General features: G+C 38.8%; 3 protein-coding genes across 5 annotated transcripts in view; all 3 read right to left on the bottom strand.

Annotated features, from left to right (window-relative positions):
* The window catches only part of LOC103376783 (signal-transducing adaptor protein 2-like), a 23,677-nt gene extending 22,323 nt beyond the window's left edge, over positions 1–1,354 (bottom strand). For 2 of the 3 annotated variants that reach the window (XM_025052378.1, XM_025052381.1), the window contains exon 1: positions 1,092–1,354. The gene's annotated coding sequence lies outside the window, so the exon portion shown is untranslated. The other variant, XM_025052384.1, reaches the window with a different exon arrangement.
* The window catches only part of LOC103399996 (methyl-CpG-binding domain protein 3-like), an 844,757-nt gene that overhangs the window by 367,154 nt on the left and 462,402 nt on the right, over positions 1–15,201 (bottom strand). The gene's annotated exons all lie outside the window — the stretch shown is intronic.
* The window catches only part of pip5k1ca (phosphatidylinositol-4-phosphate 5-kinase, type I, gamma a), a 29,754-nt gene continuing 17,260 nt past the window's right edge, over positions 2,708–15,201 (bottom strand). Inside the window, 5 exon segments of the mRNA XM_025066304.1 lie at positions 2,708–5,245; positions 6,812–6,901; positions 11,938–12,196; positions 14,742–14,861; positions 15,057–15,089. Coding sequence (XP_024922072.1) covers positions 5,243–5,245; positions 6,812–6,901; positions 11,938–12,196; positions 14,742–14,861; positions 15,057–15,089 — 505 coding nt within the window. The 3' untranslated portion in view covers positions 2,708–5,242.

The following is a 15,201-nucleotide window of genomic DNA, read 5'->3' as shown; positions in this document are numbered from 1 at the left end:
AACCAAAGCAGTTAAATAACACCTGGGGAAACCTGTGCAGGTGCTTTGAGTTTAGTAGATGATTGGTGTGTGACACTCAGTTTAAAACATTCATGCCCTGATGATTTCTTCACAGTATTCTAATTTATTGAAATCCTGTTTTTGTGGGTTTTATGAGCTGGAAGCCAAAATTATGTAAAAAATAAACAAATAAATACCTGAAATTGATTAAATTGTGGCCCATGAATCTATGAATATATGAAAGTTTAACTTTCTGAATGGAATTATGGAAATTAAACAACTTTTTCACGATATTCTAATTTTTTGGAAAGGATCTGTAGATACTTACGTACAGTAAGTGAGTTCTGGTTTCTATTTTAGTGACTCATCAAACCAGTAACTTAATGCTCAAAAGGTCAGTGTATAACCTGACCTTTACCAACTGACACTTAATACACAATCAGTTGCAGTGAGCATTTGTGCCACATTAGTAAGTAAAGGATAAACAATGCAAACATAGTGATAATGACTGAGACCAATGCAGTCATCATTGACATCAATACACAGCGCCTCAGTGTGGCTGATAGATCAAATTCTACGACATCACACGGGAACCTGTACAGCAACTTGTAACAGCTGTGTACCAGTGGTCTGTCTTGACTGTAAACTGGTTAACATGTGTGAAATATGTCTCATTTTTACCTGGGTCAGGATAAACAGGAGTGCTGTCACACACAACTTCCGCCAAACATTTCTCTGTCAGGTTAACCTTTCCCTTTTGAATTCCATACACACTCGAGGACGACTAAATGTTTGTTTGATCAACTAGAGCAATATTTCCGCTTTAATTTAAATGCTCTTGCTCCGCCTGCGCAAATTACCGAGGGAAAGTGACGTAAATTTAAAGGTCCTGTAGAGTAGTTTATCGTTAATGCATAAATATTTGTAGATGTGTGCTAATAGATAATTGACGACAAAGCAACAATGTTGTGGTATCAGTACGGTCAACTCAGAAGAAATTACATTTAACCCGAACGAAAAGCAGACTGTACAACTTAACGAATTAAATTACGTGTTATAACAGAAAATTATGTTCAATGTTTATTTCTTACCTTTCGCATTTTCAAACATTTGTCTTTTCCGGACGAGCCACCCGCCGTGCATTGAGTGTCCACACAGATGAAAACGCTGGACCGCAGCGCTAAACACAAGCTAGCAGGATAACTTACCGACAAAAAAGTTTATCGAGAAAAGAACTAACGCACGAATGACCATAAAATGGCTGAACATCACATAAAACCGCTTAATTGTGTAGTTTAAATGTAAAACGTTTGTTTGTGTCGAGTTTTCTTCCCCCCCGTGAAATCCACACACACTCGATCATTGTGTAGTTTCCCCCCGTGAAATCCACACACACTCGATGACGACCAAATGTTTGTTTGAACAACCAGAGCGCTAGTGATGTGTCGTTCGCGAGTGATTCGTTCAAAACGAAGATTAGTGACTCGTGACTACCGAGTCATATTAAATATTTATTCACATTGAACTCACGAATCACTCACAAATCACTCACTGCGAACTAATCAAACTCTTGCTCTCATTCATCTTCACATTGTGGTGTGTTTTTATTTCTTAGTTTTTCACATGGTTTTAATTACTTATGGCATTTTGTGTACTTTGTAGACTTTGTCAGCGGAAGCAAACCATGTTGCCTTATTTAGTATCGGAGAACCGCAGCCTTCTTTACAACGCCCACAATAGGAAAACTTGTTTTTGTGAGGAAAAATGTGTTTTTAGTTTGTTTTGTTTTTTCCTTAATTTTAAATGTTGATCATGTATATTACATTAATCTTATCTAGCTTACATTTTAACGGTGACGTTTTTTGAACATTACATAAACATAATATTCTAACATAACCTTTCCTAATTCACCCAGGGATGATTCAAATATGTAATAAAATACCCATTTTGTTTATTTAAGTTTATATACCTTTTATTTCAAGTGGAATGTAGATCTAAAGATTTAATTCTTGTTTTAATTTAAAACACGATTTTAATAATTTTCACTTTCATAAGTCTTTCAATCCACTGTTTTTGTTTTTCTGGCTCTTTATTGCTCAAATGTTGCTTTCACTTTTTGTCAAAGTATTGTATCTGCCCATGACAGCCTTTGTGATTCATGTGCTGGCACTTGGTCCGCTGCACCCATCTGTGTTTCAAAAGTTGTTTCAGTCTTGAAAACTTTGCATATCATTTCCTTGCAGGTCAAACATCTAATGGCAGAGGGTCAGATATGTCATCATCAACCAAGTACAGTATTGGCTACAGAATAACCAGCAGCAGATGTTAGCAGTTTGGCTCACTATTTACTGTTGGTTTATCTGAGGCCTTCACCTCTACTGTGTTTTGCTCCTGCTTAGGTCTAATATATAGTGGAGTATCTTTAGATATACCTGTACCACCCAACAATGGAAGCTGATTAGTTTCAGTTGTTGCCCTGAGTTGCTAATACAGTATATTTATGTCCCCCATTTAATGTGTATTCCCTACTGAAATGACTGAAAGGCAACATAATTATACAGCTATAGATTAACGTTTTCAAAATGAAAGAAATACTTTAAACGAACAATTTTCATTGAGGTGTTCTATTTTTTGTTTTAGAGAAATCTGGGAAAAAATTATTAATAAATAATAATTTATTCAAAATAAATACATACATACTGAGCCATTTACTGGAACAATAGATAGAATTGCTTTATTTCATTTTCTGATTCTTCGCACGCGCGCACACACGTACCATCATCTATTTATCCACCAGTAGAAATAGATGAATATACACAGGTATACATAAATACACACTTCTGATATGCATATTCATTTGGAAGTCATGCTATGTCTCGTTGAAGGACTCTCCCTAGTGGATGACGGAACACAGTAAATGGGAAACACAAACACAACACAGTTGAACAGTTGGAAGAATCCCATTAATTTCCATGTACAGTAAAACCCATAAATCACTACGTGTTTTTTTTTTTTTTGGGGGGGGGAGGGTACTGGTAAAAATATACAGCTGTGTTTTACAGACCGGAAATACACAGCAGCTGCATTTCATTATACACACACACTGAGGAATATAATACAAGGAATTGTGTGAGATTGTAATAACCCCAGCAGCAAAAAATAAAAGCAAATAAAAATAATATTCTCAGATTTAAATGGAAAATATATTTGTATATCTTTATATATGTATTTATATTTTATGTACACATTCTCAGGAACACAGCTACGGAAAAATAAAATAAATATAACACGTGAGAAATATCAACAACAGGCCTGTGTGTGTGTGTTAAATCTCTAAATAAGGCAACGAAACTGAACCGAAAAGCTCTACTGTACAGAATATTGCTGCTATGGTCCGAGTGATGTGATGAACAACAGTTACGTGATGACATCTGGCCATTGCACATCATGACAACTATGTGGTCCCTAGTTTACAGTTTGACAACAATTTGTCCTCCCTTACACACAAACACAAAAATATAAACCAAAAAGGTGACAGACCCAACAACTCAGACACAGTCACGCAGAGACTAATAGTCAACTCTTAGCTTACAAAGATTGCTCCACTTCACCATCTTTTAACAATTTTTTTTTTTTTTTTTTGCTGCGTGAGCTTAAACTGAACATTTCTATCAACAAGATGGTTGTTTGGCCTCTGTCACTTGTTTTTTAAGTGCTAACAACAATCAACCCATTAACTCAGTGTGTCTCAACAAGTCATCACTGCAATATCGCAGTGTGTTCATTCAAATATACAAACAACTGGTAGGACATCACAACATTTACATGTACATTTACACATTTACAAAATCCTGTCACTGGAATTGCTGTGAGGAGGTGATGAAAGGTTTAAAAAAAACCCATCAGTGATATTTTATTTCAACCAGAAAAGATCAAGATCAGGTAAAACAAATCACACCTTTGCCCTCAGTGTTTACCACCAGCTGTGGAAACACACTACTCTACTTTGAACATGAGTTTAAAGGAAAATGATGCTGCTTCTCACTTGAATTTTATGATCACATACATATACAGTGTGTATATATGTATATATACACTATATACATATATATATATATATATACATATACACAAATATATATTGACATATATATGTATACAAACCTCAGTTATGAAGACAAATGCATTGACACCTTAATTACGTGACAAAATGTAAAATGTAAACAAATTAGGAAAAGAAAATAAATCTGCAGTTACTAGCTCATCATCAAATAAAAAGGACTTTGGATGGAAATAAAAAAAGCTATAAAGCAACAGTTACTGATGAAGATAGGACTCGGAATAAAGGAAAACTAAAACAGAAATAATGTTACAAATCCATTTGATATTACTTTGAAACTACCAGGACTTTCACAACTAATCACCATCAGCTCAAATGTCAAATAATGTCCTCTTAAACCCTAAAATACAGGAACGGTGAGAATGACATACAGTACTATGTTTGGAAGTTTCTCTTTTAACTGGTCATCTACTGTATGACCACAAGCACAGCCCTCCATGACCGGTGAACGTCTTCACCGCTCACTGCAATCACTGAGCAGACACCTGCACGTGGCACACTGACATGCAGATTTGCGGAATGCAAATGATAGCCGACTTAAGAGGTAGTGAGAGCTACCGCACTGAAGTCTTCAATCCTCGGAAGTATAAGCCATCATGTTCTTCAGTGGCAAATTCAAGGAGCTCTTCCACAGCTTTACGTGGACGAGAAACAGTCGTCAGTATAAAACAGGAAACTCAAGTGTTAGAAAAGGTGCGGTTTGTAGTTTAAAAACTCAAACCTACAGGATTGTACACGTAAAAAGAGCATTTTCTCAATCCGATAATTGATGAACAAACACACCTAGAATGTGATCATGTTGAATGTATAAAGAAATAAGAAGAACAAACTAGAAATTTAAAATCCAGAGTGAGTAAAGCAGAGGCATGACGCCTTTAAATGCAGAGTTAGTAGAAGAGCCTGTCATCTGTTGGAGGGCTGTGCTTGCATGACTCAAAACATACAGAAAATGACTGCTCTTGTATGTAAACATATAAGATCACACCCTAATATGCATTATATCACACTTAAAACGTATATTGTTTTCAGCCAGGGAGGGATCCTGCTGCTACAGCTGAGGTCAGGTTAAGACCAGTCAGTCCTCTCCACTGAGATGTTGACGCCTCTCCGCCTCTCAGGCTTTTACTGTTGGAGACACAGAATGGACATTTCAAACCAGAGTATTAACACTGTCTGGGTCAGAGGTCACCAAGATTTCTTTTTTTACTCCAGCGTCATCAAAGTGTGCTTAAGAAACACAACAAAATTGAACAAAACAAATAAAAAGAGCATGAATGTAAGAGCATATTAATGCAGAGAGGTTTTGGAAGGTGAGAATCAGCAATCTGTCATCAACTCCTAATTTAAATAGGATTGTAAATGCCATAGGGTTTTTTTTATATTGAACATTGTTCTAGTCATCAATAAATACAAGTTACATTATAATTTATTTCTGGGGAACAACACAGTAAAAGTGCGAGTACTAGTCTGGGACCCAGTACCAGGAGTTAGTAAAAATGTCTTTCTTTCTCATGCTGATGATTTATAAAGAAAGGCAAGGAAAAGTAAAAATTTAGGAAAACAGTAAAAGCTTATGGCTGAGAGTTACTCATGTTGTAACATTTATTTTCATAGCTCAATTGCAACAAACTCAATAAGCTTTCTTTACAATATGGTATTTTTTATTAAAATATCACTAAAGTGTTATGTTTAGTGTTATTATCTCTATTATTGTTGTTGTTGTTGTTTGGCAGCGTTGCAGTCCAAAGAGCATTCATGTATTCAAGGCCCAGTATTGTTCCTCCATTTTAACCAAATAAGCCGTTTTATTTTTCAATTTTATTTTCTGCAGAATATCGCCGTCTACTGGCCAAGGATAGCACAACCGGCTGCATTCTACAAGTGTTTGGCAATCGTCATGACAAATACAAACTAAGAGCGGTAACGGACTTAGCTTTAGCACGGATATTAAAGATTATTAAGGGCTACAATATAAACTTTTCTGAATCTTGAATGAATTGTCCCCTTTCGTCAGGAGAAGGCCTGACGTGCAGACAAACTTTTGGCCGAAACTTGTTGTTGGCGGAGCAAATACCAAACAACCGAGCGCATTTCTTGATAAAATTGTATCATAAAATGTCACTCTGCTACCCTACCGCCAATCTCAGCTCCAACAGGTGAGGGCAGCATACACCCTGGTCAGTTTGTCAGTCCATCACACGGCCACATATACAGTATATAAAGACAACCAACCATCCAGGCTCTCAATACAATCTCATATACACATATCCAAATTATAATAATACAAGCATAGTGTAACGCTCGTAGTTATTTACTAATTATATTTGCTTCACCTTAGGAAAATTAACTTAATGGTTTTACAGCCTAACCATGTGGTAGCCCCTTAAAAAGGGACAAGTAATTTCTCTTTGATAAATTAAAGTAACATGCTGAAAAAAGAGATTGACGCAGAAAATGTAAGCAGTTTCTTGGACTGACATTCAGTAGGTTGACTGGGGTTCTGCAACATGGTTAATTCATGCCTGCCTATGATCAGAAATATGTTCAGTAATACAGAGGCACTTATGGACACATGATTTAGTTTAACAATTAAAAGCACCTCACTCACACTCACACACTGAAACGAACACTCACGGACACTGAGGCAGACTATCCAGGACTCAACAGTCAGGTCTGATGCTTCTCACTTACTGTCTCTTTTACCCAATCACCATCTGGTGAGGTTTTAGACTCTGAGCCATAGTGTAGTGGAGAGTACACCCAGGTCTTGTCCTCCGGCTGCTTTTTACACATCCACCACAGCAGAGGGCGCCAGAGAGACAGAGGAAAGGCCAAAGGCACAGAGGCAAGCAACACAGGCAGGCAGGAGAGAAAGATAGTAGGACAAGAGAGGACAAGACAGGAAATGAAAGTTAGGAATGTATGAAGAAGGAAATGTTGCTGTGGCACTTACAGGACTGATGCTGTGCTAAGTCATCCAGCAGCTAGCAGACACCACACTGATGTACATACAGAAACATACTTGGCTGTACAGTAGTGGTAAAGTGGACTTCAGTTGGATTCCTGCTCTAATGTACAGTAAAGTCTGGCCCCTGTTCTATGACAGTGAGGTGTAAGTCAGTGACAGCATCAGCACAGAGCAGGGGTTGAGTGGTGGGATTAGGAGCATTGCCAGGAGGTCGACAGTGAGACGCAAAGGGCGTCATCGCTTTAAGTAACATAGTAAACAAAAATGCTTTGTTTCTCTTCTGAAAACAATAAAACCAACCAATAAACCAGTCTGTCTGCTTTCGGGTGATCGTCACCATATATATTGTATTTGGGCTGTTAAATGATTAACATTCTGCATTTGATTAATCAAATGGTTGCTATGGATTAAACACAACCGACCATGATGACTTGTGAATGTAATTAAGCACCATTCTAGAAAACAGCACTATTCCTAAACTGACAAGAAATATGTTTATTGTTAAAGTATGTTTTTATTTATGATTAATCCAAAACATGAAAATATATACATACAGTATATATATATGTTTAGAGTATACAAACATGGATATGTATATAATCTATATATACACATATGTAGACGCATGTATGACTGATTCATAAATCCACAACTACCTCATGTTTATATATATACATATATATAATTTTTTTTTTTACTTGTACAAGTGTGAATCCAGTGTTCCTACATACAGAACTACTCTTCATCATTACCAGTTGTCTAGCACAATGTCACAGTGTCAATAGCCCTTTTCTCTATCATCTGTTATATTGGTAGGTGGTGCACACACAGAAAGAGACGCTCACTGGCTGAATAAATAAACAATAACTGTATGTTTTAATATCACACCTGAGCCTACTGAATCATTAACTAATACCCGAGGGTAGGTACTGTACAGTACTGTGACCTATCCGCACACTTCACCCTAATACTCAACAGGAGACTAATGAAAGGATGACAGCAGGTCAGGACTGAGCAGTATGAAAATATTTATAATGAAAAATATTAAATTGTTTTTGCACCTAGACATGTTGTAGTGTATTTTCTTCAAATGCAACTTAACTATCATCAATTAGTTAATACTTGAACTGAACTCATGTTCGAGACTGTGAAACATTTTTTTTCCCTTTAAATATACTGAAGTTGAAACCTGTTAAAACCTCCAGAACTGTTGGGACAGAGACCCACTGTGTAAGTAGGAACAAGGCTTTTCTGTGGGCAGCACTTACTAGGCCTGCAGAGGAAATACACATGTGCCAGCTGTAACCTGTATGTTCCATTCAACAAACCAACAACTACCAGGCGCTAGCTCCTGAACTACTGCTAACTCACTCACTGGTCTCCTGGATCTGCATCTCCTCCTCAGTCGGACAGGAGAGACCACCCAGGTCCTCCCATCAGGAAACTGACAACAGCAGGGAAACATGCAATGTGAAAGAAAACAAAACCTGATGTGAAAAGTGACGATGGAAGACAGAGGGGTGAGGAGAGGAGAAACAACGCAACGAAATGGACAGACACACACAGTGGGGTGAAAATAGAAAACACTTGGATGTGGTGAGGCGAGTAAAAACAGATATACTGTTGGATGAACCGATAGACTAACCCCCCCCCCACCCACAGATGAACATGCTGCCCGTCCACTACATTCATCACGACTCATGAGCAGAACCACAGGACACAAACAGTAGCTGACAAAATGTGAAGGTTAGGAGAGGATGGAAGAGCAGAATAGAGGCTTTTCATATTTTGAATAATTAAGGAGACGGTACAGTGAAGAAGAATGGAGATGGAGGCTGAGGAGGCAGCTGGCTGTGGCAGAGCACTGAGGTGAAGGCTGATGGGGACAGGATCATGAAAAGTGAATGTTGGGATTTTTGATAGTTCCTAAATAATTTAGAAAGATGTCTCTTGTGGGAACTTGTGACATCACACACACACACACACATACACACAAACACACATAACAACGACAACCTAACCAACAATTTACATTATATTCCTAACATAATAAGAGCTCTGAACTGAGATTCAGCGTAGAGAAAAATTTAGACTTCATTAGGACATGGTAACTACTGCAACTACTATAATAATAACAAAAACAACAACAACAACAACGACAATGACAATAGTTGACATATGCCATGTTAAAATTATTGTTAAAAAATGGCAGCCTGCTGGTTGTTGTCCATTGTAGTCCAAGCTACTATATAATAAAAAAAAACTGTTGAATTTAAGCAGTATTTAGTCAAATAAGAAACATCTATATCAACAAAAAAGCAATTATAGACTTTAATTGGGGGCATTTTATCAATTAATTTTTAGTTCACATTTAAAATGTTGCAGCCACTCCCCTGGAATCTGGCATTGCTTCTCCATGGCTGGCAAACAAGCCCAATGTCCGGGTTGTCATCAGCTAGGTGACTTGCCCAAGGTCCCTCAAACAAGTAGCATTTCTGTTTTAGTTTTTCAAATGGCTGTACAGTGAACAATGTCTTTCTGAAGTTTATTGTTGTTGAGAATGTGATTCTGCTTCTTTAAAATTGCTTTTAAATTCTTGACAAAAATTACCAAAAATAAGATACAAAGAAAAATGCGTACACAATATTTGCACCAATACACCACATTTATGGGATAAGACTGTGACGTAGTTGTATGTATGCGTGGAGTCAGGAAAGAGAAATAATGAGACTTTGATGACACACGGATCACAAACTGAAGAATGTGGTGAAGATGTTGTCAGTTCACTTTTGCTTTTTTGTCACACATACATATATTAACCATATCTTGCAGACTATAAGTCCCACTGTTTTTATCCTTTGGCTGGGTTTACGACTTATACTCATGTGCGACTTATACATTAAAATATATATATATGACTTATAGTCCGGAAAATACGGTACTATATATGTGTACTTTTCATACTCCAAACGTATCAACGGTTTAGCAGCAGTCAGTGTTACAACTAGGGATGAGTCGCTCCGATACTCAGGATCCATATCGAATAAGATAATTATAGTCTGTCCGATCTGATGCCTAAGCCCAAACGCTCAACATGTGGTAAACAAGGACAGTATCGCCACAGCAACAGCCGCCTGTCGCATGCTTAATGAGGAAAGAAGTGATGAGATTAATACTCCAAGTTGCAGAATTAGACATGAGAAAGCTGTATTGAGCCATTAGGTCCGCTCTGGGCTGGAACTCATTGACCGACCTCTTACGTAGTTCACGTGCCACTTTAGTGGGTGTTTGATTCCTGATAGGAGGACACCCCAAAGGAGTGAAGCTAAGAACACACATCTACCTCTTACGACAATCAGTGTCTCTTTTCTCTGGGCTACACCCGACACTCATCCATTCATTTATAGCTGAGCTTTAGGCCACACTTACACCTGCCAACACAACACGATCCTTTGGCAGCTTGGTTCACCTCAGTCCATTCTCCTGTGGACTCAAAACAAGCAAACTTCAAAAGGCTCAGCCCGCTGGCAGCTGTGTGAACAATCACATTAGACAGGAACAGAGGAGAATGACATGCTTTCATCAACTCTCAAACACCCCAAACCAAAGAGGAAAATGCAAAACACCGCACAATGGAGAAATGATTGACACAAGAGGAAATATGCTTCATGTCATCATATGAGTGTTACTAAAGAAAGGATGTTTCACAGTTGTTGTTGAGGGCTATTTATTTTCACTAAAAATAAGGTTGACGCAAAGTTCAGGAAATGTGGAAATACGACTATGATCCAATACAGCGACGTATTTTGTATAAATATCCTCAATACACTTACTGAACATTGTCTAACTGATAATTATACACCTGGGTTAATAAATAAGAGTTTTGTTAATGCAGCTCACAGCTTGCCATATTACATCAAGTGTGTGGTCATACTGTGATGAACCCGTGTACATCCTGTATTAGGGAACAGACTGAGCACTGTTAGCAACACAGGCAGAAGTAAAACACACTGCTCTTCACATACTTTGTGATTTGTCAGATTTGTGGTGGAATATTTAACCTCTTGAAATTCAATATTTACAGCTTTACGACACATGGCTACTAAATGTAGAGTTTTTTGTCTATTGTGCAAAGTTTTACTTCCTTTATTAGCACTTATCGTTGCATCAATCAGGTGTGTGTGTGTGTGTGTGTGTGTGTGTGTATGGAGAAGGCAGCTCGACTCAATAAAAAAGCCAAGCCATATATTTTCTAATAAAGAAGCACATGTTTTTAAAAGTGAGTTGCTTCAGGTTGTTTCTTCCTTCTACTCTGCTGTTTGGCAAAATATATAAATACATACTGTATGTACTCTGTAAAAGCACAAAACTCACTGAGGTGTGGCTTATATTTGGTGTGGTTTATATGAGGTTCTGTAGAGCCTACATATACATACGTATATTAGTGAGATCTCCAGCAGTGTTAGACATTATGTTCAAAGCTTAACAAGAACAATGCTAAAGGAAGATTTCCCAAAATGCCCTCTAACTAATACACTGCACACATCACGCTGCAACCACGCATGCTCTGGTTCTCATACCAGTCTTCTGTTTGTGGTTCTTGAAGTCAGCATTTCGGCTGTGGGGCATCACACAACGCAGTTGAGTGACTTTATGAAACATTGTCTTTTAAATCTTGGAAAGATTTGACGGTTCACTAAAAATAAACTTATCAACGTAACAGAAGTGTATATTTGCTTTCAGTAAAAACATTAGATAAGATAGTTAGCTACCATTCTATCTACAGCATATATCATTAGAAAATTATACGTTCATGTTCGACTGCATGTGTGTGTGCAGAAGGACTTACAAAGTAGATATCTGTGATTGGCACATCATCGTCATCGTCCACCGAAGCCTGGCTGGTGCAGCCTGAGCCGGACAACAGACTGGCCTGGTCGCACTCGGCCACCACCACTTTGGATGTGGATGTAGCTTCTTCGCCTTCACCTGCAAGGGAGACAGCGGCCAAGGCTGAAGAGGATAAGGCTGCCTCAGGTACCGATGAACTCGGGGTGGATTCTGCAGCAGTGGCATCAGGAGCCTCGGGAGCTTCTTCTTTAACAACACTGAAGAGAATTAGACAAAGAGTTTCACACATTAAGTGAAGTCAAAGTGAATAATTTGACACAGCACACCACTGCACACAACCAAATGTGACCTCTGCTTTTAACCCATCACCAAAGTGAACAGCTTTAAGCACCCGGGGAGCAGTGAGTGGAGACGGTGCCGTGCGTACAGCACCTCAGTGGTAATTTGGTAGCTAGTGCGTAGAGCACCTCAGTGGTAACTTGGTAGCTGGTGGACTCAAACCTGAAACCTTCCAGACCCAAGACCACTTCCTTAACCACCAAGCCACCACCCTACCCCTTAGACAGATCCAAAGATAATTTGAATTTAAATTGACCTATAGGAGCTGCAGCTGTGTACAATGCAAGGCTGGTCATGGTAGAACAGCAGTGAATAAAAGCAATTGTATGACCACAGGTAGGTCACCATAATTAAATCTATTTAGTGAAAATAAATAAATAGATAATTCTGTGTGCTCAAGAACTCAACAATGACTTTGGGATTTTTATCCTAAGTCATTGTAGCACTATTTAAAAAAGCAAAAATACAAAGAGACAAAAAAATAAAAGTCAGAATGGTTTTGTCATTCTCTGGACCATGGCTGCCCACACTTTTTTGGCTCCGGAGCTACAGTCCAAATGACCAGGCTGAAGAGCAGCTTTAAGATTAAGATTTTCATGTGTGGTACAACATGATTAGATTCTTACAGTACATGGTCACTACTACACACTGTAGAATTATATTTATATTTTAATCTACTTTATTTTAATTGCTTATGATCTACCAGCACTCCCTCTGTGATCTACTGGTAGGCCGTGACCTACATATTGGGCACCCCTGGTCTAGATTACAACAGGATACTGTCATTTTTGACTTACTACAGGTATAACAAGGTCTGCGTGTGAGTCTCCCTAAAAATAAAGTCTGCTTTATTTGTCTCACATTGACAGTGGAACCATGTTGCTGGGTAAAACTAAGAAAATAACTTCCACAGGTACAGGCACCAACACAGCAGTTGCAGACAGTAAGAGCCTTTAATTGGCTCACTTGACAAATCCACTTTCCTGCACCAGTGCAGAAAAAAACAGGACAGAGCGTTTGGCTCAGAGAAACTTACACTAACATTTAAACGCTCCATGTGTGGGTGTTGCTGCTTAAGCCCAAAGATTTGCAAGCTGAGCATGTGCAGCTCAAATTCTTTTTGGACTCTGGTACATTTAGCAATGTCAGGAGTTTTTAATATTCACATTAAATCCAGGTCTGCATTTGGTTACGACTCTACATAAAAAAAGTCTTTTTGCTGGTGTTCTCATCTCAAAAAGTGAATGATTACTGATGGCTGTGATGGACAGGGTGTATTTCACACTATCATTTGTTTCCTGGTAAAATACCAAATCTTACCACTGTCATGTTTCTGACTTCCCATTTCAACTGTCTATTATTGTTTCATCGCCCTCTCTATTGGGCTGTATCTTTCACTGTCTAATTTCTACCTGGATTTAATCCAAGTAGGATTGCTGCACAGATAGTTAATGTTGTTGTCTGCTCAGCTTTGTAATGCTAAGCCAAATACTCCCCCTTCCACCCACTCCTTTCCAGACACCCTTGGCCATATGTCTAGTCAGCATCAGACCAAATTATTCAGTTGGTTTCCCTCAGCAACCACTCCCTGACCTCAATAGTCATGAACCCTGCTGAAACATGAGGCTCACCGCTGCTGAACTGCATCTGCTATTCGGTCATGTTTGGAATTGATTTCCTATTAGCTTAGTCATCAATGTTTTTTTTTAATCACCTTAACCGTTTCACACAAGTCGAAAGCTTAACATTTTCACTTCCATGTCAATCTGAATCTAACCATAACCAAAAACCGGGGATAAAAGTGAAGTGTCAGGTCAACTTAGACTTATGTGGAAAGGCTTCAGCCTGCAGGCCTCCTGCCCTACTGCCCTACTGCCCTACTTCAAATACTAGGGGCCCTCATGTCTGGCCTCACACTTCCTTACATCAAATGCACATATTACACATATGTGGACTCCTATAAACTTACACCTGCAGCACTTATTCACCCACAATAGGATCCTTCAAAAGCAAAATAAATGAGGTGCTTTGTGTAAGTGTCTGTGTGCAGGTCAGAAATAAATAAAGATGTTTTATTGTGTCATTATAAACTGACCCAAACAGTGTAGATTGTTGAGGTGTTCATGGACTAACTGCAGCTCAGCAGCTTATCACATGTCTAGTCTACAGACAACATGGCTTTTCTTCAATTTATGAATTTCCTAATACAAAAAAAAGAAAAAGAAAAAAGATCAGAATAATATTCACTGGTGAAGGATTAGTATAGATCTAGACGGGGCACTAAAACCCTCAGCCCGCAGACCACAACCAGCCCACAGCCCTCTTGGCCACCCAAATCTGGCTTGCCACGAGATGTCAATAACGATTTAATTCCTGCTCTTCAAGAGTTTTTAAAATTGTCATTAATCGTACCTGGTGAAGGAGAGAGGGTTAACTGAGACCCGAGTTAGTTGTTTTATTCACCTGGGTTGGGGTGAAAGCTGTGGAACAGAGAATGTGGGCTCACTGTCAGGTCTCTTCAACTCCACCTCCACTCTGATGGTCTGCTGATCCTCCTCACGCACACGCAGCTCCTCCTGGGTTCTAGACACAGACAAACACACCACATATGAGAAACGAGGGCTCAGAGAACGAACCGCTGGTGAGGAAACATGCGCGCACACACAGAGCCCAGTCATGAACACACACACACTCCTACACTGAACTGTTGTAAAAACATCAACACATCATGGAAACAGCTGAGGGAGTCCAAGTGTAACATCCACTCTCTCGACTCACCTCACATCGTGGCTGAGAGACTGGGTGTGCCGCCTGCGAACAGAGGACACTGTTAGCTCCCAGCTTACAGGCAGTGTTTCACCTGTGAGTCTGTAAATCTCCACATGAATAAACTACTATGTGAACGTTTTTGCCTATTTAAAGA

This window comes from Cynoglossus semilaevis, chromosome 2 (genome assembly GCF_000523025.1).
Source record: "Cynoglossus semilaevis isolate Cse_v1.0 chromosome 2, Cse_v1.0, whole genome shotgun sequence".
In the NCBI taxonomy this organism is placed as follows: domain Eukaryota; kingdom Metazoa; phylum Chordata; class Actinopteri; order Pleuronectiformes; family Cynoglossidae; genus Cynoglossus; species Cynoglossus semilaevis.
The sequence above is the reverse complement of the archived record's forward strand: the minus strand, read 5'-3'. Positions and strand labels throughout refer to the sequence as shown.